This window comes from Prionailurus viverrinus, chromosome D2 (genome assembly GCF_022837055.1).
Source record: "Prionailurus viverrinus isolate Anna chromosome D2, UM_Priviv_1.0, whole genome shotgun sequence".
NCBI classification, from domain to species: domain Eukaryota; kingdom Metazoa; phylum Chordata; class Mammalia; order Carnivora; family Felidae; genus Prionailurus; species Prionailurus viverrinus.
The window spans coordinates 76685131-76708761 of NC_062571.1; the positions used below are offsets into that span (position 1 = coordinate 76685131).

At 40.8% G+C, this 23631-nt stretch overlaps 1 protein-coding gene across 4 annotated transcripts in view; it reads left to right on the top strand.

Moving 5' to 3' along the window:
• INPP5F (inositol polyphosphate-5-phosphatase F) overlaps positions 1 to 23631 on the top strand; it is a 98494-nt gene that overhangs the window by 42836 nt on the left and 32027 nt on the right. For 3 of the 4 annotated variants that reach the window (XR_007145237.1, XM_047824638.1, XM_047824637.1), the window contains exons 4-13: positions 6443 to 6571; positions 6781 to 6948; positions 7065 to 7121; positions 9444 to 9642; positions 10407 to 10586; positions 11733 to 11800; positions 18815 to 18939; positions 19713 to 19790; positions 20749 to 20869; positions 22107 to 22235. Coding sequence is in view for 3 of the 4 variants with exons in the window: in XM_047824638.1 (XP_047680594.1) it covers positions 6443 to 6571; positions 6781 to 6948; positions 7065 to 7121; positions 9444 to 9642; positions 10407 to 10586; positions 11733 to 11800; positions 18815 to 18939; positions 19713 to 19790; positions 20749 to 20869; positions 22107 to 22235 (1254 nt within the window). In the remaining variant the exon portion in view is untranslated. Of the gene's footprint in view, positions 1 to 6442; positions 6572 to 6780; positions 6949 to 7064; positions 7122 to 9443; positions 9643 to 10406; positions 10587 to 11732; positions 11801 to 18814; positions 18940 to 19712; positions 19791 to 20748; positions 20870 to 22106; positions 22236 to 23631 lie in introns of those variants that run through there. The other variant, XM_047824639.1, reaches the window with a different exon arrangement.

Genomic DNA, 23631 nt, shown 5'->3' on the forward strand with positions numbered 1-23631 from the left:
TTACCACAATCGACGTTAGAACATATTCATTATGTATGTTCTCCATGAAGAAACCCTGTGCTCATTAGCAGTCACTCTTCATTTTTCTCCAAACCCCAGCTCCCTCAGTCCTAGGCAACCACTGATCTACTGTCTAAATTTGCCTATTCTGAACATTTCTTTTAAATAGAATCATATGATATTTGGCCTTTTGTTTTTGTTTTTTAATATTATTTTTAAAATACTTTTTAATGTTTATTTATTTATTTTGAGGGAGTGGGGAGGGACATAGCGAGAGAGAGAATTCCAGGCAGGCTCTTTGCTGTCAGTGCAGAGCCTGATGTAGGGCTCGATCTCACGAACTGTGAGATCATGACCTGAGCTGAAATCAAGAGTCCGACGCTTAACCAACTGAGCCACCCAGGAGACCCTATATGTGGCCTTTTGTGACTGGCTTCTTTTTACTTAGTGCAGTGTTTTCAAGGTGCATAACCATTGTTCGTATCTCAGTACTTAATTCCTTTTCATTCCACTGTGTGGATATATCACATTTATCCATTCACCAGTTGATGGCTATTTGGGTTGCTTTCACTGTTTGGCTGTTAGGAGTAGTTCTGTGAACATTTGTGCACAAGTTTTTGGTGGACACTTGTTTTCGTTTCTCTCGGGCATGGCCTAGGACTGGAATTGCTGGGTCATACGGTAACTCTGTGCTCAACCTTTTGAGGAAGCACCAGACTGTTGTTCAGAGCAGTATGCCATTTTAAAACATCTATCCAAGAGCGTGAAGAATCTGTGGGGTTCAGTAGATAACATCGATGTTCTTGCTTTTGAAAAAACATCCTTTAAAGTTTTATAGCCTTCTGTCCCACGTCTGCATATCTTATTTGCTGTATCTCATTGCCTTAATAGATAACTGCAACATTTTCCATATTTGGTTTCCCATTAGACATCTTTAAAATTTTAGCTCCAGATGGACACAGATACCAACTTTGAAAGTAAAATCATTCATTTTCCTTTTCTTAAATAGCAGCGTCAACATCAGCCCTTAATCTTGGTTGTGAGACGTAAGTTGCTAGAGTAATACAAGAAGTAGCGGAGCACCCTGGGGCCTCTGGTGGTGGTTTTCTTTTTGAGATCGTGTGGATCAAAGCTGTGATAAGGGCCTAAGCACATACTGCGCACAACTGGCTGGGCCTCTGGAAAAGGGAAGGTGATCCCACTGTCAATGCTGAATGTTGTAATCCCAAGAGCTCTGTCTAAACAAAGCATCTTAGGACTGGACAGGATCCCAAGAGGTTATTTTCTCTATCCTTGTTTTTCAGAAGGACTAAATTTAACCCTTTTAGGATCAAGGAATGCACAGTTGTGATGAGCACCAGGTGGTGATAATAAAAACTTAAAAATAAATGGTAGCCTGCATTTAAAAAAAATAAATGTAACCCTTTAAAAAAAAATTTAGCCCTTTTAAAAACAATTGTGGTCTATACTTTTCTAACGGTAACTATGTGGAAGATTCTAAAATATTTATGGAATTGTTAAAGTAAATTTAAATCTCTATTTTTATTTTTTTAAGTTTATTTTGAGAGAGCGAGCGAGCACGAGCCAGGGAGGGGCAGAGAGAGAGAGAGGGAGAGAATCCCAAGCAGGCTCCGTGCTGTCAGTGTGGAGCCTGACACAGGGCTCCATCCCACGAACCGTGAGACCATGATCTGAGCTGAAATCTGGAGTTGGATGCCTAACTGACTAAGACACCCAGGTGCCCCTAAATCTCTATTTAGAAAAATTGGTTTTAAGAGACAGAAATCAACTTCCAGGTAAGATGGTATCCTGCGTTTGTGCTTTGCTATGCAGATCACAATCCTTATCTGAAAACTTTGGGGCCATATTTGTGTTAGAATTCAGGATTTTGAGAGTTTTCAAAAGGCTATTCCATGCATTCCATACACATCCAGTGAGTCTGGGGCATTACCCCATAATATAATACATTAATATTTCCTAAAGAATCATATGAATATTCATACTAGGATGACTTTCAATAGCCTTCTATCAGTTCAGGGCATATTTGGCAATTAAATGAGTTTGTAACAAACTTAAAAAAATTAACTTGCAGGTTTCATTGATTTTTTTTTTTTTTTTTTTTTTGAGTTGTGGATAATGAAGTTAAGGGCTATTGGGATTAGGCTCTGTTCCAAGCCCAGGAAGGGGATAGGTTTTTTTTTGTTTTGTTTTTTTTTTTTTTAAAAAAAAAGAAAGAAAGAAAAAGGAAAACAAAGACATGGCCAGGCCTAGAGAGGAGAAGCATCTTCATGGACCATAAATGGACATTAGGTCGAACTGAGGCTATAGGCCTCCTTGGTTCTGGGTCCGGAATCAGGCAGTGGGAGGTGGAGATTTGGCATCTGCACAGTAAAGGGAACTAAAAGGACTACAGGAGAGATGGGGGCCTGGAACGTGCTCAGTGCTGGAGCCCAACTTGCTACCTTGTGAGAGGAGGCTTGTTAGGTTGTCTGCTCTATGTGGGATAATTATGTATAAAGAATTCTCCTGTTTAGCCAGTAGGCCCTGCCTTGAGAAATACTGATCTGGGCAAAAGGTAAGGATCTGAATTAACATAATGGCAATCAGCATGAAGTAGCTGGGATCGATAGGAGAGACGCTAGGGAAGAATAATGGAAGATGGCCACCCAGGGGTCCATCTCTTGTGTAAGGGATCCAGTAGATAGTGTGGTCAATGACCTACGGCAACCAGAGGAAGAACAAGATTTGGGAAACAAACTTTGATCAGTTTTGGAAATGCTGAATTTGAGGGACTAGGGTGTCAGTAGCTGGGAGATGTTATATTTTTGGGTCATGAACTCAGCACAAGAGTGGCATTAGAAATGTGTAGTTAAACATAGCAGTAGTTCAAATGAGGAGAGAGGATGACATTTTCTAGAATTCATGAAGAAGGGGAAGAGAGCTAAGGGCAGAATGTTGGGACATACCACCGTCTTTAGGGACAGAACGAGATGCCAACAAAGAAGACTAAGCAGGAGAAGTTAGAGGTGGGGGAAGAGCCCAGAGTCGTGGGAACCAGAGGAAGAGATCACAGGGGTGAGTGTTAGCGTCATGTTCTTAGAGATAAAGTTTGTCCTCTCCATACTTGAGGAGGCCCTTATTTTACTCTGCCTGAGCAGTCCCATTGGGCTTTTACTCTCTGACCCATGCCTACCAGACCACAGTCCTCACAATTCAAGTGACCATGACACCATTTTTACCCTGCTACCTCAGAGGAGATTCTCCGGTTAAGGAATGGATTAAAAGATACATGTTCTGGTAAATTCTAACAGTGTTAAAAGATGGTAGCAAAGGGGCTCTTAGAGGCTGGAACAGATAAGAGAGGAGGAAATGAAGGAAAGGTCCTGGTCCTAGAAGGGACACAGCAGGAAACTAGCCTTGCTCCTTCTGAGAGTGAGGAATGTGTGGGTGCAGACACGGTCTGACTTTAGAGTAGTTGGGTCTTACGCATCTGCTTTCTACTTTCCTGGGAGAAATTTTGCTGGCTTGAGTACTGTTTTTTTGAGAGTGTTATTAATATGACTAGATAATTACTAACATTCTGTATAAAAATTGCTAACCAGCAGTTGCTCAGTGTTGCAAGCAGAGGAGGCAGCAGGGGTCTAGCGGGAGAGCCTCTTTTTAAAACCAGTTCTGTGCTACCCCAGTGATTCTGCACCAATGCAGGTGGGGGCGTGGGGGGTGAGGTATATTCTTGGAATAAGGGCAGTGACAGTTTTCCTGGGACTACTTCGATGCCTGCCCCATGTATGAACCTGGAGTTTACCATTTATATTTTAGCATCAGCGCTCATTCAGTCACGTAGCAAATATTGTGACCTCCTGTGCCGGGGACTGTGCGGCACTAGAGATACAGGAGGCAAAAAACCAAACACCTCTGCCATTATGAGCTTCCGTTACAGATAGTAAACGTCAGCATAATGATTATGCAGTATGTTGAGAAGTAATAAATGCTATGGGAAATAAAAGTCGGGCACAGGAAGGGCGGTGGGCGGAGTGCTCAGGAGTGGAGATTGTGGTGAGAGGTCTGGGGAGAAGGGTGTTGGGCAGAGAGGACAGCTAGAATGGAATCCCGAGGCGGAAGCATTCCTGACGTGTTGAGGAGCAAGAAGGCCAGTGTGGATGGAGTGGAGTAAACAAGGGGAGGAAAGTGGGAGGTGAAGGCAGTGGAGGGAAGGTAAGAGTCTAGTTTTGGACACGTTGAATTTCAGATGCCCGGTGGCAATTCAGAAGGGAACGTTGGGATTTGAGAGTCTAGAATCTGGGGAGAGAGCTGGACTGGAAATACCCATTTGGGAAGGAGGAGTTGGCATATGGGTGGTATCTGAAGCCACGACGCTGGATGAAATCACGAAGGGACTGAATTTAGATAGAGAAGGGGGTCAAGAGCTGAGCCTTGTGGTGCCCAAGACATTGAGTCAAAAGGTCAGAAAGGAACCAGCAGAAGAAATAAAGAAGGAACAACCGGTGAAAGCCAAGTGCAGACAGTGCGTGACAGATGGCATGATGTGATGACAGAGCGTGACCAACTGTGTCAGATGCCACCGAGAGGTTAAGATGAGTCCGCCTCTGGACTTATTAGCAAAGTGGAGGTCATTGGTCGCACTGAAGATAGCAGTTTACGTAGAGTAGTGGGGGGCTGAAGCCTGACTGGAGTGGGCCCGGGAGAGGAGGGGATGCCATGGGCTGGAGGCAGTGAGGAGTACAAGAACAGGGCACTGGCTAGCAGAAGAGGCGTCAAGTGAAGGTGTTGGAGGAAAGATCTATCGGTATGTTTCTATGCTGATGGGAGTGTCGCACGCAAGGAGGGGAGGAGGAGAGAGCCCCCGGAGCGGTGTGTACTTGCTTAGCTCTCCTCCCCTTCCCTGTCAGCTTCAGAGCCTGGTAGTTTTGCTTACTCTCTGGGAAATCGTCAGCTCAGTTTCGGCAGGACAGCCGTGAGCGACTCCATCTTCGGGTCCCCTGTGTTCATAAGCGGAGCAGGAGCAGCATAAAGTTGCAGTCAGGTTATGAGACCCGGGTGAACGGAGGTTTTGATAGCCATAATCTTGAAAAGGCCTGAAGTCTGTAAGATCCTGTTCTGTCTGAATACAGTCCCATTCTCAGTCTGCACCTCTGGTTTTTCTCCAGCTTTATTGAGGTATATAGAATTGACAAAATTGGCCACTTTCAAGGGTGATCGATCAGGAATACCTCTCCCCTTTTTATTAAATTTAAAATCACAGTTTGAGCTAGATTCTGTTCTCATTTTTTTATCCTGCTTATCATCTAGTAATAGTTATTTTGCAAGTAAGACACTAATTATAATAGGCACGTAGTAATTGTTTGCTCTTCGTGAGTGTCTACCACTTAGTGGAGTGATACACCCATTGCGTTGAAAACATGGAATTCGTCTGCATACAGTTAAAAGAATCTCTGTGTACCTCTCAGAGTATTTGCCTTGTGTGTTGAGCCACGTGAAAATTATATGTAAAACCCTTGGCTTTAAGCAGGTAGCCTTCTTTGGAACCTCTGTGCCCTTAACAGGTTCCCATCCTCTTCCTCATACTTGTCAGTTAGACTGCACATTTCCTGCAGCCTCTGCTTACGGCTTCTTCAAATTTAATCTCTGGTCCCAAAGAGTATGTTTTTATGCTGATTCTGTTAGTAGGTATGAGGATAGGAGGAGAGTGATTGAAATGTCCAGCTTTTAAGATTCCCTACAGAGCAGACTCTTGACATCTTCTCAACCCAAATGCTCCATTAACTAGCATGAATGAATCTTTAGCAGACAGCTGTAAAGTAATGCCCCTAGGGCATAGCAGATGTGTATTTTGCGATATTTTAAATCTCAGATGCCGATTTTCAAAGCATGGATAAACCTCAACCAGAGTATTTTATTCTTCAATTATACTGGGTAAGGACTTACTGCCATTGTGATCCGAACCTGAATTTCCCACCCCTAAATCCTAAGGATGTCTTGTCCTGTATTACTTTCTTATCCTCTATGATCGCTTTTTTTTTAAACGTTTATTTTTGTTTATTTTGAGAAGGGGTGGGGGCAGAGAAGGGTAGACAGAGAGGGACAGAGAGAATCCCAAGCAGGCTGCATGCCATCAGCTCAGAGCCCTACACGGGGCTCTATCTCACAAACCATTGAGATCATGACCTAAGCCAAAATCAGGAGTCAGATGTTTGACCGACTGAGCCACCCAGGAGCCCCTCTATGGTAGCTTTCTAATCCTTGAAACCATAGCTGTGCTCTCTAATATCAGTTGTCTACTTGGTCATTTTACTAATAAATCTTGAGGTTTTCTTTTAACTACTATGCATGAGCAGTAGCAGTCACTTGTGCACTTGTACCCGGACATTTAACAAGCAGACGGTAATAATAATGAATTTTCTTTCTCTTCCTAATTATTTAGCTCTGTAAGAAGCATCATTTTGGAATTAACAAACCAGAGAAGATTGTACCATCTCCTGATGACTCAAAGTTTCTACTGAAGACCTTTACACACATTAAATCCAACGTGTCTGCTCCTAATAAAAAGAAAGTAAGAGTTTCATTGATACGGGCTTGGAATCCATCTTTGATTACTTTTAAATTGAAGGGTAGTTTCCTTCCCAGGAAACTTGTTTTCAAACTGCTTGTCCCATGTATGGTTCTTGGGATTATTTTCACTTCCCTCCTAGGAAGTTGGGTATTATCCACACAATACTGTACATTGAATTCCTGTAGTAATAGTAGATTAACTTCTTACAGGTTAAGGAAAGTAAAGAAAAGGAGAAGTTGGAGAGGAGATTACTCGAGGAGTTGCTGAAGATGTTCATGGACTCAGAATCCTTTTACTATAGCTTGACTTATGACCTAACCAATTCGGTACAGAGGCAAAGCACTGGGGAGAGAGACCCCCGTCCCCTCTGGCAGAAGGTACTTCTCTCATGGCTCAGGGCAGGCTTTGCCCTCCAGAATGATTTATGGGCCCATTTGACTTCTATAAGAAAGCTCAACATGTTTCTGAACTGTTCATTCTCTACCTTTTCCAGGTTGATGACCGATTTTTTTGGAATAAATATATGATACAAGATCTTACTGAGATTGGTGTGAGTAGTTGTTTCTAAAATATCCTAAGGTAGTTATGGTTGTTAAGCAAAGTTTTAAACACTGTATTAAAACGAATTCAAAATCTCACTAAAATGGGAGCACCTGGCTGGCTGAGTCGGTAGACCATGTGACTCTGGATCTCAGGGGTGTGAGTTTGATCCCCACGTTGGGCATGGAATCTACTTAAAAAAAAATCTCACTATAATGTTTTCCTCTCTAGAATGGGAATCATTTAGCTATGAACACCAAGACCTTGTTTTAAGACAGTTCTCAACTCTACAGCCTAGCCACAGGCCTGCCTTTTTAGCAGGTTCCCATGGGATAGAAGTAATTTAAGGCTGCGGAACTAATGTCCACAGAGTTCCTAGGAGACAGAGATTTTGTTTGCACCCATTGGAAATGGTGAAGTGTGCTTTTTCTTTAATGATGCCAGTCACTTCCCTTTCCTGTTTCCTCATCTGGGGATTGGAGTAGAAAGATCTTTGAGGACATTCCAGTACTGCCAGTATTTGAATCAGGGACGAGAGGGAATATGTTGAGATTATTGTATGAGGATCCTTCCAGTTTAATGGTTACTCTGTTCCTTCACTCTGTCTCCTGTGTGGAAGAATTATACCCATCCAAGGACAGTTCACTCAGTCCACAAATATGTATGGAAGGCCTCCTGTGTGTCAGTTGCTGTTTTGGACACAAAGTGGGCAAATAGCTGAATGGGTGACATACTATCTTTTCATTAACTTTTCAAAAATTTCAAACCTTTTTTCTCCTATCTCTTCCCCCTTGGCAGTGGTTAGTATAAATGATTTTGACTTTAGCAGTGTCTCCCACGAGATATCTGTCATGCCTCTATTGAGAATGAGGCTTGAAAATGTTCTCACCTCTTTTTAGGAGGCTGATCAAACTGTGACCACTGAGACTCAGTGACAGGGGAGAAAAATAAGGGTGACGATAATGCATATTTTTCCTGCTTGCTGACAAATTGGGCTCTAATACGTTTTGCAGGGTTTCTGTCAGGAACTTCGAATTCCCATTTAAAATTGATGGCTTGCAGTAGAGGTGGCGTTTCGCCACGTATGTTTCTCTGTGCCCGTCAAGAGTTCTGCATTGTTGCTAGAACAAAAATACAAATAATGAGGATGGTGGTAAGGATAATGAATGCATATAGACCCTTCATAATTTTCAATTCTAACCACCTTCCTAGGATCCTGTCTGCTGCTCCATAAAACAAAACTGTGAGACAGGTCCTGCCCGGCTTATGTGGTTATGGATGATGAGGTGGGTTTGAAGGTCATGCTGAGGTTAAGGCTGGATACAGTTGTGGAGACGGGAGAGAAAGAGAACAACACCCTAGAGTACTTCTTACCCTTCACTCTCCCTGCAGACAGTCAGCCGGGAAATTGGAGTATTCTTAGCCTCAAAGGCACAGAAGGGGAAATGTCTAACTGTAATTAATACTCTCCTAATTATGTTGGGTGACATTGTAAAATAAGATATTTATGGAAAGCGTTTTTTTTCCTTTTCCTTTTTTTTTTTTTTTTTTTTTTTTGGTTCATTTACTATGTAGATTTTAGCTTGGCAAGGCAAGTTTTTTCTAAACTAGAACATAGAGTTGGACCTCTGCGCTTTGTAGTAAGGGGATCAGAGTTGGTTGTATGTTGTTAAAGCCTTGATACAATGGTGAGTTAAAAATCAGCCTATAAGTGGTTTTTTTGTTTTTTGTTTTTTCTGTACCAATGGGAATAATCATAGTAGCTATGTCTGTTAAATCCTTACAATAAGGCAGGCACTATGCCCAACACTTTTTACATTTTACTCATTCACTCAACCAAATGAGGTAACAGTTTTTCCTATTTCTCAAAGCAGGACGTTGGGGCACGGTGAGGTTAAGTGATTCATCAGAGTGAGTTCGTAAGTGGTGGAGGTTGAATTTGTTACCCAGGCAGTGTGGCTTCTATCCGGTGGGTCCTCTTAGGCAGCTCTTTTTATTTATTTATTTTTGTAAGTAATCTCTATACCCAATGTGGGGCTCAAACTTGTGACCCCGAGATCAAGAGTCTCACGCTATATCTGCTCTACCGACTGAGCCAGCCAGGGACCTCTCAGGCAGCTATTTTTGAATGCTCACCATAGAGAAAAAGGCTCTCCCCTTTGTCTTCCTTCCTCCCTCCCTTTTTTCTGCCATTCTCCAATAAGCAGAAAACATGGTTAAGAAACAGAAGGTTTCTGCTTCTAGGAAACCGACAAATATGTGCTAGCCTCTACTTAAGAAAGCAGCAGGACCATACAGAATAGAAACAACATGATATTCATATTGTTTTCAGACACCAGATGTGGACTTTTGGATTCTCCCCATTATCCAAGGTTTCGTGCAGATTGAAGAACTTGTGGTTAATTACAATGAATCATCTGATGATGAGAAAAGCAGCCCAGAGACCCCCCCTCAGGAGTCCACCTGTGTAGATGACATTCACCCACGATTTCTCGTGGCTCTCATTTCACGCCGAAGTAGGCACAGAGCAGGTGAGTAAAAGGGCTGAAATCATGTGCAAGTTAAATTCAGACGAGAATGGAAAAGCTGCATATGGGTTGAAATGCTAATGACAGTAATGGAGTTGGAAGCATAATTGGCTTCAAAGTGCTCAGTGACTCTAAATCGTGTGATGTAATTGGGGACCAATTTTTGGAGGGCGGTGAATGGGGGAGAGTTAACAAAAGCAGAAAGAAAAGAGGTATATATATGGAGAAGAGAAGAAAGTCACTTGGGATATGTTTCTAAATACCATTGTTCCCACTGACAGCCTGTATCACGGTAATAAATCCTTCCTGAGCACCAGCGCCCTCGGGAAAACCTTTCCCTTTCAGTTCACAGAAAGTAGCTTCGCTTCAACTTGTACAAAACAATGATGCATAGAGTTATGAGTTTGGGGGAAGTTGATGCTGTTCTGCCTGGAAGTTGCACATTAGATCCTTAAAGCTATCCTGGAAGATGGATTTGGTTAAGAAGCATATCTAATCAGGGGCGCCTGGGTGTCTCAGTCGGTTAAGCATCCGACTTCGGCTCAGATCATGATCTCACAGTTCGTGGGTTTGAGCCCTGCATCGGGCTCTGTGCTGACAGCCTGGAGCCTGCTTTGGATTCTGTCTCCCTCTCTCTCTGCCCCTCCCCTGCTTGTGCTCTATGTCCCTCTCTCTCAAAATAAACATAAAAAAAAAAAAGCAGTAGCATATCTAATCAGACTAAATAATGTTTTTTTATGTTGTTTTCTGTTTTAATTTTCTTTTAGGAATGCGTTATAAACGAAGAGGAGTGGATAAAAATGGCAATGTTGCCAATTATGTGGAAACTGAGCAGTTGATTCATGTTCATAATCATACTTTGTCATTTATTCAAACACGAGGCTCTGTGCCTGTCTTTTGGAGCCAGGTTGGGTATCGATATAATCCGCGACCACGACTGGACAAAAGTAAGCATGTTCATTACTTAGTTTGCAGTGATGATTTGAGAGAGTATTTTTTAAAATATTAGGTATTTTATAGGTTTGGATTTGCTTGGCCAGATACTTCATTTAAAACAATATTCCAGTTGGTGAGATTTAATAGAGGTATCGTAATTGCAAGAGTTATAATGGTTGTTGACAGTTTAAGTAAGTTGTTTAACGATAAAAAATGCCCTCACAATAGAATAAAATAAAGCTTGGGGCGCCTGGGTGGCTCAGTCGGTTAAGCGTCCGACTTCAGCTCGGGTCACGATCTCGCGGTCCGTGAGTTCTAGCCCCGCGTCGGGCTCTGGGCTGACGGTTCAGAGCCTGGAGCCTGTTTCCGATTCTGTGTCTCCCTCTCTCTCTGCCCCTCCCCCGTTCATGCTCTGTCTCTCTCTGTCCCAAAAATAAATAAATAAACGTTAAAAAAAAAAAATTAAAAAAAAGTAAAATAAAGCTTATTTCACAGATTTTGATTGTTGTTTCTTTGGAGAATATTTTATGAAATGTTTACTTTTGGAAAAGGGTAAATGTAGTCAATATTAATAGAAGCAGGAGATATGTTCAGATGGCATCTACAAAAAATAGATGCCTTTACTCAAGTGTCTCGCTGTGTAAGGTTTGTTGTTGTTTTAGCTACTGAGGATTTAATTTCTTCTAGTATTTTAACTTTAGCGCTGGAATGGCCAAATCATATCAGTCTAACCAGGTAACTCAATGAGGTTGATTTTAAAAATTGTTTACAGAATATTTTTCTCTCAAAACTCAATTGATATTTGTAAGAATCCAGTAAACCTTCAGTTTATAATATTCATATTTTTAGAGGAGTTTTATTCTCTTACTATAAACTACATGGAACCCTTTCTGACAACAGGCTGGACACATGAACAATAAAGGTCCTGATTACATAGTGTGCTTTTCCAGTGTGACCTGGTGCAGTCTAACTGGGGGGAAAAGGAATCTGAGGGCTTTGGCTTTGGCTCATTTTATTTTAAAACACTGGTTTTAGACCATCTTAGTTACATTTGGTGGCCAAGAAATTGTTGAAAAGTAAGATTAAGGGTGGAATAGACACTAATTTCTGTCTCAAACATCGGAAGGAAAAATAGATTTTGTATCACTTCTTTGTAGGTGAAAAGGACACCATTGCCTATTTCTGTGCCCATTTCGAAGAACAACTGAAAATTTACAAAAAACAGGTGGGCTTTGATCTGTATTAATGTTCCTTCATTTTCAGCCATGGTTATGTATCTATTTCTTTAAATTTCGTGAAAATAACAATATACTATTTGTAATTAAACAAAATGGCATCTTGCCATGAAGTTGAAGAATACATAAGCTAAGAGTATTTCTAATATTCTCTAGGAAGAATTCAATCAGCTACTTTAGACTGTTTTTAGATAAGAATTAGTCTACTGTCGTTAATTATTATAGTTGAAGAAGTATCCAGAGTAAGGAAAGAAAGGCATCTCTCAGTACCACCTGTAGTTCTGCCTCCTGAAGATAACAATTTGATATGCATCTATCTTCAAGATCTTTTCTCTCTGCCCACCTCTCTTATGTATTTATATGTAGGACTGTGATCATATAGACTAAAATCAAGTGAAAACTATTAAGTGAAATTACAAGTTCAATAAGATGACCAGATTTCAGATACAAGATTTGTATAGAATAACCTGTGGGGGATAAGCTTGGGGAATAAGCACTGATGGGTTAACAAGGCATAAAGAATTAAAAAGCCAGGGGCGCCTGGGTGGCTTAGTCTGTTGAGCGTCCGGCTTTGGCTCGGGTCATGATCTCGCAGTTGTCGAGTTCGAGCCCCGCGTCAGGCTCTGTGCTGACAGCTCAGAACCTGGAGCCTGCTTCTGATTCTGTGTCTCCCGCCCCCCCCCCCCCATGCTCTGTCTCTGTCTCAAAAATAAAGATAAACATTTTTTTTTTTAATTAAAAAAAAAAAATTACAAAGCCATAGGATGCTCACACCCAAGTTTGGGTAAACAAGATTAGGTGTTATAAGGATGAAGAAGGGGGGGTGGCTGAGGCCCCCAGAATAGAGTAGGTGGGGCAAAGGCCCCCAATACAAAGATATGTAGGGTAAACAAGATTACCCCCCAAGCCCCCCAAATTAGTGCTATAGCAGAAAGCTTTCACAGGAAGGAAGGACCAAATTAGGTAAACAGGTAAATAGGGCTATAGACTGCTGCCCTGCGGTGATGCTGCCCAGAGCTGAGCTGATTAACAAGAGAAAGGTGCCTTGTTAACCCTGAGGTTATTTTCCCTGTCTTATCCCCTAGGCTAGCTAAGATAAACAGACGCAGTGCCTCCTGTCTGCCTTTAACAACCATCTGCGCGGTGCCAGGATTTTGTTTTATATTGACCCAAACCCCAAACACCGTATATCTTCAAAACCCCCTTTCCCTCATGCCCATGAGTTAATGTTCACAGATTCATTGTCGCTTTATGCGCTCCCATCAAGTTTGTAAGCCTTTTAATCTTCATAAATACGGAGCAAGGACCCTTATTCGGGGCTCTTGTCTTTTCCCAGACATGAGCCATCTCTCACTTTTAATCCTGCATCTGTTCTTTTGCTGGCCAAGAGAGAACTTGAGACTTAGAGTCTACGATAGTCTAGTCTGTGGTGTATGGAGATGGGAGATGGGACGAAGAATTACTAAAGAATGCAAAGGAAAACCTGGATAAATGGAGAAAAAATACCATGTTCCTGCAAAGAAGGATTAATACTGAATAGATTTCAGTTCTTCCAAAATTAATGTAGAAATTTCGTGCAGTCCCAAAGTCTGAGCAGGGAAATAAAAAGCAAACCCTCATGGCCACCTGGGTGGCTCAGTTGAGTGTCAGACTTAAGCTCAGGTCGTGATCTCACGGTTCATGGGTTCGAGCCCCGAGTCAAGCTCACTGCTATCAGTACATAGCCCACTTCGGATCCTCTGTCCTGTCTCTCTGTCCCTCCCCTCCTCGTGCTCTCTCTCTCTCAAAAATAAAAAAATTTTAAAACCCCTCAGATTGAAAAAATTATAAAGTTTGACAGTAAGAAATAAAGGCAAGTAATTGGGGAAATGAGAACGCTCACAGATTGCTAGAGGAAACATAAGTTGGTATAGCTATTTTGAATGGTATTATCAATCAAAATAAAATATGCTTATACTGTTAATCTGGTAGTTTTGCTCTTTGATATCTTTCCTATATATTATATATAGAAGTCATTTCTAGGTGGATATGGATCTGAATGCAAAAAGTTAAACTGTAAACCTTTTAAAGGAAAATATAGGGTTTTTTTGTTTTGTTTTGTTTTAAAAAGACCCAGGGCCTTGGCCCAGACTCACCTTGGCACCCCCAGAGCATCTTTTTGATCTTTGGTCTTAGGACTTAAAAAGCATTAACCAATAATGAAAAATATTGATACATTTGACTTTACTAAATTTTTAATTGTTATCAAAGTTTTATCATTTATTTAAACTGTATTAAAATTAAATAGGACTTAAATCCCAAACCATAATGAAAAAATAATTTAGACTTTATTAAAATAAAGAACTTCTGTTTATTAAGAGGCACCACTAAGAATGGAAAAGCAATTCACAAAGTAGAAGATATTTAAGATTTTTTAATACATATATAGGACAAAAGATTCCTATCTAGAGTTACTAAAAACAAAAAACAAAAAAACCTCTTAAAAACGCTAAAAATAGATGTACAACCTAAAAGAAAAGGTGACAAAAGACTTAAGCAGATGATCATGAAAAAGTGTATTTAATAGGCCAATAAACATCTGAAAGGGTGTTGAACTTCACCCATCATCAAGGAAATACAAACTAAAACCGCTTATACACCAGAATGACTAAAATAAAACAATCACACATACCTAGTTCCATTAAGGATGTGAAATAACTGGGACTCTAATACAAAAAAATGTTTAAATGTACCTGAAACTCACGTTCAACCCAGGAGGGATGTACAAGAGCATTTTTTACAGCATGAAAGTAACCCGACTGTTCATCAGAACGTCAGTGGATGAACAGTGTGACACATTTAAAGTGTTGACTACAGGGGCGCCTGGGTGGCTCAGTCAGTTAAGCATCCGACTTTGGCTCAGGTCATGATCTCGCGGTCTGTGAGTTCAAGCCCCTCGTCAGGCTCTGTGCTGACAGCTCAGAGCCTGGATGGAGCCAGTTTCAGATTCTGTGTCTCCCTCTCTCTCTGACCCTCCCCCGTTCATGCTGTCTCTCCCTGTCTCAAAAATAAATAAACGTTAAAAAAATATATTAAAAAAAATAAATAAAGTGTTGACTACAGACGCTTAAAAACAATGAGGTAGATCTGTGTGTACTAGCATGGAAACATCTTAAGATCACACAGAGCGAGAAAAGACTGTAAGAGCATATGGTGTGTTGCCATCTCAAACCCACAAAACAAAACTGTGTCTTTTATACACACGTAGTTCTTTTCCACATATATGTTCTCACACATATGTGGCATGCACATTTATGTAGGCATACCTTTATATGGGCTGAAAGGGCACACACTGAACGGTAACCGTTGTTACCTCCAGGGAAGGGTGTGGGTCTGGGTTGTGGTGAGGAGGGATTTGACCTTTATGTTTGAAAATTTTTTTTAACTTGTTTTATTTTTTTAAATTTACATCCAAATTAGTTAGCATCTAGTGCAACAGTGATTTCAGGAGTAGATTCCTTAGGGCCCCTTACCCATTTAACCCATCCCCCCTTCCACAACCCCTCCAGCAACCCTCAGTTTGTTCTCCATATTTATGAGTCTCTTCTGTTTTGTCCCCCTCCCTGTTTTTATATTATTTTTGTTTCCCTTCCCTTCTGTTCATTTGTTTTGTCTCTTAAAAGTCCTCATATGAGTGAAGTCCTTTGATTTTTGTCTTTCTCTAATTTCACTTAGCATAACACCCTCTAGTTCCATCCATGTAGTTGCAAATGGCAAGATTTCATTCTTTTTGCTTGCCGAGTAATACTCCATTGTATATATATACCACATCTTCTTTATCCATTCATCCATCGATGGACATTCGGGCTCTTTCTATCCTTTGGCTATTGTCGATAGTGCTGCTATAAACATGGGGGTGCATGTGTCCCTTCGAAACAGCACACCTGTATCCCTTGGATCAATGCCTAGTACTGCCATTGCTGAGTCATAGGGTGGTTCTATTTTTAGTTTTTTGAGGAACCTCCATACTGTTTTCGAGAGTGGCTGCACCGGCTTGCATTCCCATATGGTTGAAATTTTTTACAGTGTGAATAAGTTCATATATCAGCAATATGTGCAATTATAATTAGCACTACAGAAAATAAACCACAATTTATTATTTTTTTAACGCTTGTTTATTTTTGAGATAATGTGAGATTGTGATCTGAGCTAAAGTCAGATGCTTAACCGACTAAGCTACCTAGGCACTCCAAACCACAATTTAAATGTAACAACTAGGGGCGACTTGGCTGGCTCAGCTGGCGAGCATGCAACTCTTGATCTCAGGATTGTGGGTTTGAGCCCTGTGTAGGGCTCTGTGCTGACAGCTCACAGCCTGGAACCTGCTTTGGATTCTGTGTCTTCCCTCTCTCTCTGCCCCTCCCCCAGTCTCACTCTGTCTCTCTTTCTCAAAAATAAATAAGCATTTAAAAAAAAATAGACTTGCTTAAAAAATGAATTTTAATGATACTGAAGCGTGTAAAGGAAGCAGTAACAATAACCTCCTTAACCACCCTCATCCCTGTTCTGTACGGACTTTTAAAGCCTGATTGTACACGTCAGTTTTACCAGTGTGTGTATTGAGCAGACACCTCCTTTCTGATAGTACCCCAGTAATGTTCCCTTGTCCACCTGCATCCCCTGGGTAATTGCTTTCTGGGAGGTGGGCCCACGGTCAGCCTGACTCAGTCAGGGTGGCACCAGTGTTCCTGTTGCCAGTGATTGGCTTAGGCATTGGCCTGTTTGTGTTCATTGGCAGTTTGGCCAGTGAGGGATGATGTGAGGGAAGTCTGCTGGGAAGCTTCTGGGAAAGATCTCCTGCTCTAATAAATAAGCGGAGATACAGGACCCAACAGTCCCTCCGTGATTGTTGTGTGTGGATGTGACGTGCCGCTGCAGCTATGGCAAAACCGTGAATGAACTGGCCTCAGGGCTGACCAGTGTGCTGAGGATGGCAGAGCAAAAAGATGGAGACAATTGGTACTGGTGCCACTGAATTAAGCAATTCCGGAACCATGCCATTTCCAGACTTCTTCCTCTGAGACCTGAGTCAGTGATTTGTCATTTGCAGCAAAAGCCCATCTGGACACGTGTATATATACACATTTAAAATGAAGTCAGTGGAGGGCTATACCATGTATGCTATTCTGCAGCTGTTTTCACTTAATGTTCCATGGCTGTTATTTAACCGTTTATCTCTTGGTGGACCCTTAGGATCTAGTTTTTGCTATTGTAAAAACAAAAATTCCAGAAAACAACTTTTGTGTACTTTGGGACACCTAGTTGCTTTACAGAACAGATTTCTAGAGGCAGAATGACTGGATCAAACAGGATGCATTTAAACTTGATAACTACCACTTTGTTGTTCCCCAAAAGATCCCAACAGTTTATACCCTCAGCAACAGTGGGAGCCATGCCCATCTCCCCATATATTCACCAATGCTGATGACATTTAGGATTCAATTTTTGCCTCTGTAAAGATGAAAGCTAGTTTTCTGTTTTAAAATTAGTATTTTTTTTAAGAGCTTTTATTTAAATTCCATTTAGTTAACATACAGCGTAATATTAGTTTCAGGTATACAATATGGCAACTCAACACTTCCATTCAATTCCAGGTGCTCATCACAAGTGTCCTCCTTAGTCCCCATCACCTATTTAACCCATCCCTCCACCCATCTCCCCTCCGGTAACCACCAGTTTGTTTTCTACAGTTGAGAGTCTGTCTCTTGGTTTGCCTCTGTCTCTTTGATTATTAACAAAGTTGTAGCCTCATGTTTATTGGCTATTTATATATTTTCTCTTGTGAATTTCCTCTGTATTGTGAATTTACTCTTCTTCTTACTGAATTTATAGCACTCTTATATAGTATTGGTTTAATGATACAGGCCTGTCCCCCCACGTGGTCCTTTGTGTCTTTTTGTTTTGTTTTACCTTTGCTTACTTGTATTGTCATTGGGTAAAGAGGTTTTAAATTTTTATGTTGTCACATTTGTCCATCTTTTTCTTTATGCCCTCTGGTTCTTACGCTTAGAAAGTCACGTCCCATCCTACAGTTATGGAAACATCACCCCGAATATTCTTCTAGCTTTTTTATAACTTCAAAAAATATTTAGGTCATTAATGCATCTTATGATTTGTATATAATGAGATTTAGAGAGCTAAACTAAGTTTTCCCCCACTATATAGATAGATAATTATCCCAGTACCATTTATAGAGTATTTTTTATTTCTCCCAGAATGATATTGTTAATATTTTAGATTCCTCAATGTGCATAGGTCTGTCTCTAAGCTGGCTGTCCCGTTCTATGGGTCATTCATCTGTTTCTCCACGAGTACTTCTGTCGTAATTGCTGCAGATTTAGAGTATGTTTTGCTTTCCAATGGGACAAGTCCTCCTTTATTATTAGTCTTCAAAACTTTTTCCATATACTTATTTTCTAGAGGAACTTCAGAATTAACTTGTCAAAGTCCACAGAAAGATCCTGATCAAATTTTGATTGGGATTGTTGAGTGTTTAATCTGGGGAGACTTGACATCTTTATAATATTGAATCTCACTATCTAGCACCATAGTGTGTCTTTCCATTTACTCAGATTTTCTTTTACGTGTTTAAGCAAAGTTTTATAGTGTCCATAAGTAGGTCTTGTATATTTTTTAAAACTTCTAAATATTTTTTAATATTTGCGTTACAAAGGACCTTGTTTATTATTTTATTATAACCAATTCTAATTGGTTTTTTAATTGGCTTTTACCAATTTATTCTAATTGGTCATTGCAGATACATAGCACATTAAACAACTATTAATGATGCCTAAATATAACAAGTGAAAATCTAACTTTATAGGGGAAAAAGTTGATGCCTGAGTGGATAAATTTCTAAGTATGGCTATCAAATATTTCTAAAACAATTTTAAATAAACTGATTCAAAACCACATTGAGTTTAGCATCTGATTAAACTGAATTTGTGTTTCCTTAACTTTCACAGGTTATTATTAACTTGGTGGACCAGGCAGGCAGGGAGAAAATTATTGGCGATGCTTACCTGAAACAAGTGTTACTCTTCAACAGCTCACACCTCACTTATGTCTCATTTGACTTCCATGAGCACTGGTAAGAGGGCTTCCTGATGGGAGTTTTGATCAGTTCCAGCGTTTGTGGTACACGCTCCCACAGCAAGCTGAGCTCTCCTCTTCCTTACGGGGAAGAACACTTTCTTCTTCTCATTGTTAACTTAGTTTTAATTTTCATATGAGCTTTATTTTGGCTAAAAATTGAATTGTTCCTGAAATATTTTGTCTTTCCCAAAACAACATGGCGATGGAGAGTTCCATTTTTCCTTTTATCGCTCGAAGAACTTCTGGAGCTTTTCCTTTCAGCTTGAGTCCAAGCCTAGCAGAAGTAATCGAGTCCCCTTACTTAAAAATCATTCTGCTGGCTCATCTTCATGCTCTATTAATAATACTTCTTTCTCTATGGATAAGCTTCGCTAGAGTTTGCTCTGGAAAAACAACAGTCACTGGATCATTTTGATGGTAATTTTAACTTGTGCGTGTTCTGAAAGCTAGCTTCTTTTGTCCTAATCCTGGCTCTGATGTGGGTTCGTTTACCTAAGTTTTGAAAATTTGGTGGGGGAAAGAAGCTTCTGATAGCTGTGATATGTTTCAATGTATTCTTAAATATATTTTCTTTCACAATGGAGATTAATTACAAACGTGTATGTAATTGCCTATATAATTTATAGCAGAGTTAACCTCACGTACTTACAGCAATAGTTTTCTTTAATTTTTCCAAGCTACTTTAAATACTGTGACTTAAGCTAAAAAATCTGTTATTAGGTTTAACCTATTATTAAACTTTTTTTTTTCTTTTGGCATGTGTTTTAGCCGAGGAATGAAGTTTGAGAATGTTCAAACACTAACGGATGCCATTTATGACATTATTCTTGACATGAAGTGGTGTTGGTAGGTATCTCCTAAGAAGTCAATTTGACAAACTGTTGGTCTGTGAAATCAGATGTATTTGTCTGGTACTGCTAAGCACTAAAATAATAGCAGCAAGCTGAAAAAGCGTGTTCGTTTTTATTTTGCTTCCTAATTCCCAGTCTCCTTTTCGAGAGTGTCAGTCGCTAGGCAGCATCAGCTTTGTAAAGGGAAGAGGTGTCAGATGGTCAGGCAAGATGAAGCGAAATGCTCTAGGACTGTTGTTTAATTCCATCTAATGCTCCATGGTCTATATTTCCTCTTCCTCCTCTTCTCACCATCCCTTCATCTAAGGGAAGGAAGCCTTAGAGGTACTCGGTCTCAGCTTGCAGGTACTTCAAAATTAGAAGGAAGATGATTCTCAGACTGCAGGAGGGAGGTGTAGGAAGAAGAAATTGGCTTAAATGCTAGGGAAGAACCTTCAGTTGGACTCGAAAGGCCAGAGGTGGACAGAGAAATTAGACGCACAAGGCATGCTGCATGCCTTCTCACTGAGTGGTAAAGTGACTTTGTTCAAGCTCCATGCGTTCAGATGCATTTCTACTTGGAGTCAAAAAGGAGGGACAGGATGGTGTTTTAAAGTGGCTTCTGGCTTTAATATATATTTAAATATTTGTATATATATATATATATTTAAATATCATAATTTGGGGTTGTGTCACCTCTGCCTCGTAGTTGTGAAACTTGGAGCAAGTCACTGTACCTCAGTTTTGTTTTTGTTTTTTCCCCAAATGGGAATAATCACATCTGTTTTACCAAGTTACTATGTAAATTAACAACAGCGTCTACAAAGTACTCAGTCATGCCCATCACATAATGATATGTCAAACAATGGATAACCAGTGCTATTGTTGTTATGCTACTCTAAGGAATTGTGGTTTTTGAAAAACTTGCTGAAGTATTTCATATTGTAACATAATCCCGCACTATTTTTGAAAAGGGTGGATCAAGCTGGAGTAATATGTAAACAAGAAGGGATTTTTCGTGTCAATTGCATGGACTGCCTGGATCGCACCAACGTGGTCCAAGCCGCCATTGCGCGAGTGGTCATGGAACAGCAGGTAATTGGTGGTCCCTCGGATTTATAAGTATTCATTTCTAACTTTTCTTCCCCACATGTAAACAAGTAACTAAAATCTTTGTTCTGTAGACAATTTACAGCATACGAACAACCTTGTTACATTCAAACCTGCCGAGTACAACCTTCACTAGAAATGAGTGGAATTAGGGGCATTTTCTTACGTACTCAATTCAAGAATACGAGACCCCTGCATTTCAACGTCGATTGGGTGGCACTTTGTGGTCATACGCCTTTTTTCTCTCAGCTCCAAACCCTGCCTTGTGCACATGGGGCTGGGAGTTTGCCACACTTTCTGCTCAGCCCGAGCTCTGTGTTGGTCTCTGCCAGTAGGAGGTGCCAGAGGAAGACCAGGAGGCTGGAGGAAGGAGAAGGAACAGGCTTCTTCACCTGTGTTATGGTCCTGTCGGCAGCGCCCTCTCCAGCCATTGGCTCCTTTGGCACCACAGGACCAGCCTCTACCCTCCACGCCCCAGTTGGTTGCAGCTGCATTGTGCAGTCCTTACGCCTGTCACTCGGTGTCCTCCTTTAGATCTTTGAACGCCGCAACACCTGAGTAGTGAGTTCTCAAGGTGGAAATTCTTAGCATGGTTTCAGGGCTTTTTTGATAGAGCCTAGTGACTGTTTGAGATTGTGAGTCCGTTCCTTCTAATGTTACACTAAAGCTGCCAGATTTTGAGTCCAAGCACTGGCTCTGTCTACCACATACGAGGTTTGACCCCATGTGAAGAACTCAGCTTCTCGAAACTTCTGTCTCTTCATCCTTCAAATGGATGTAATAAGAGTATTGATTGCCTAGGGTTGTTATGAGGAGTAAAGGAAATAATTTATATAAACAATCTCTTAGAACCCCAGCACAGAGTTGACCTTTATTGGGCACATACTGCTGTGTTACCGTTAGTGTTATTGTTGTCTCAGTAGGCTTTTTTGATAGTTTGACTTCATAGGCAAATTAAAAACACAGACAAAATATAATAAGAGCCTACACATTAAAAATTACACCAAAGCAGTATAAATATTTCCTTCTATTCATTCATGTGTAACAGTTCGTAAAACTTTCTCCCAACCGTGCTTTTTTGGGGGGAAAGTCTGAAAACACCATTACTTTTATTTGAGGATCCTAAACTGTTTATGAACATGCTTCCTTTTTCTGCAGTGTGTATTTTATGCTATGGTTTCCTGGCTTATATGTAGCTAATCCACCAATGTGTTGATTTCAGCTAAAAAAATTAGGTGTGATGCCCCCGGAACAGCCACTACCAGTGAAATGCAATCGGATCTATCAGATAATGTGGGCCAACAACGGAGACTCCATTAGCAGACAATATGCTGGGACAGCTGCTCTAAAGGTAAGTAAGTGCAGCATGCTTTTGTGGATCATTCTGGGGGAGATAGGACGTGGTTGAAAACTGACTCTGCTTTTGAGAGGAAGATATGTGGGCTACAGATGGTAGTCTATGTAGCTGACTCCTTTCAGGAATGTTTGGCTAAGGTGGGAATCACACATTCACATCCTGCTGAGGCCAGGTAATGTGACCACCCATTAGATTAAAGGGGGAGATGGGTATGACCCTAAGGAAAAGCATATCTTGTCTCAGGAGGGGACTGTTCTGCTTCCTTTTGGGACAGAGGCCCAGGGTTGCTAGATTTTCCAGTTTTTCACGGGAGTTCGGAAATGAGGAATTTCATGTGGAATAGTTGTTTTTTTTAAAACTTTGTACAGATAAAATGTGTCCATTGACAGGACTCAGTCCCTAGTATGATGATTGGCCTCCACTGAATTTGAATCCCCAATCCTGCGTCTTACTAGCTCTGCAACCTTGGACAAGTCACTTAACCTCTCTGTGTCTGTCTCTTCATTGTAAAACAGGATAATACTAGGCACACTTCAAAAGATTGTCATGAGAGGGTCGCCTGGGTGGCTGAGTCAGTTGAGCCCTGACTTCAGCTTAGGTCATGATCTTGTTCTGGTCATGATCTCGAAGCCTATGGGTTTCAGCCCTGTGTCGGGCTCTATGCTGACAGCTCAGAGCCCAGAGCCTGCTTCACATCCTATGTCTTCTTCTCTCTCTGCTCCTCCCCTTCTTGTGTGCTCTCTCTCTCTCTATCTCTTAAAATAAGCATAAAAAGGGGCACCTGGGTGGCTCAGTCCGTTAAGCGTCCGACTTGGGCCCAGGTCATTATCTCACAGTTGGTGGGTTTGAGTCCCGCATCGGGCTCTGTGCTGATGGCCCAGAGCCTGCAGCCTGCTTCGGATTCTGTGTCTCCTTCTCTCTCTCTGCCCCTCCCCCGCTCATGCTCTGTCTCTCTCTCCAAAAATAAACGTTAAAAAAAATTAAAAAAAAAAAAAATAAATTAAAAAAAAATTGTCATGGGATTATACGCATTAGTGCATGTGGGGGTCATTCCTGGCACATAGTAAATGCTGAAGAAATATTTTATTATCTTTTCGTGGTTGTTATGAATAAGTCTTTGGAGGATCCTACAGAGCCATTCTTCACAGAATTTAATTTACATGTAAATTATAGTTACTGGTCACTAAATGCTCCCTCTGTGGGCAATAGGAAGTGGTTGAATTAGTTTAGTTTTATGTTAATTTTCCTTTAAGGTAATAGTTCATCTCAGGATATTTCTTATAAAAAAAACTGTCAAGGTCTCAACAGGCATCAGATAGTCCATCTTTGGTTGAGTGATAAATCTCAAAAAGCTTTTTATTAATTAAAGAAATTGAACTTTAGAAGTCCT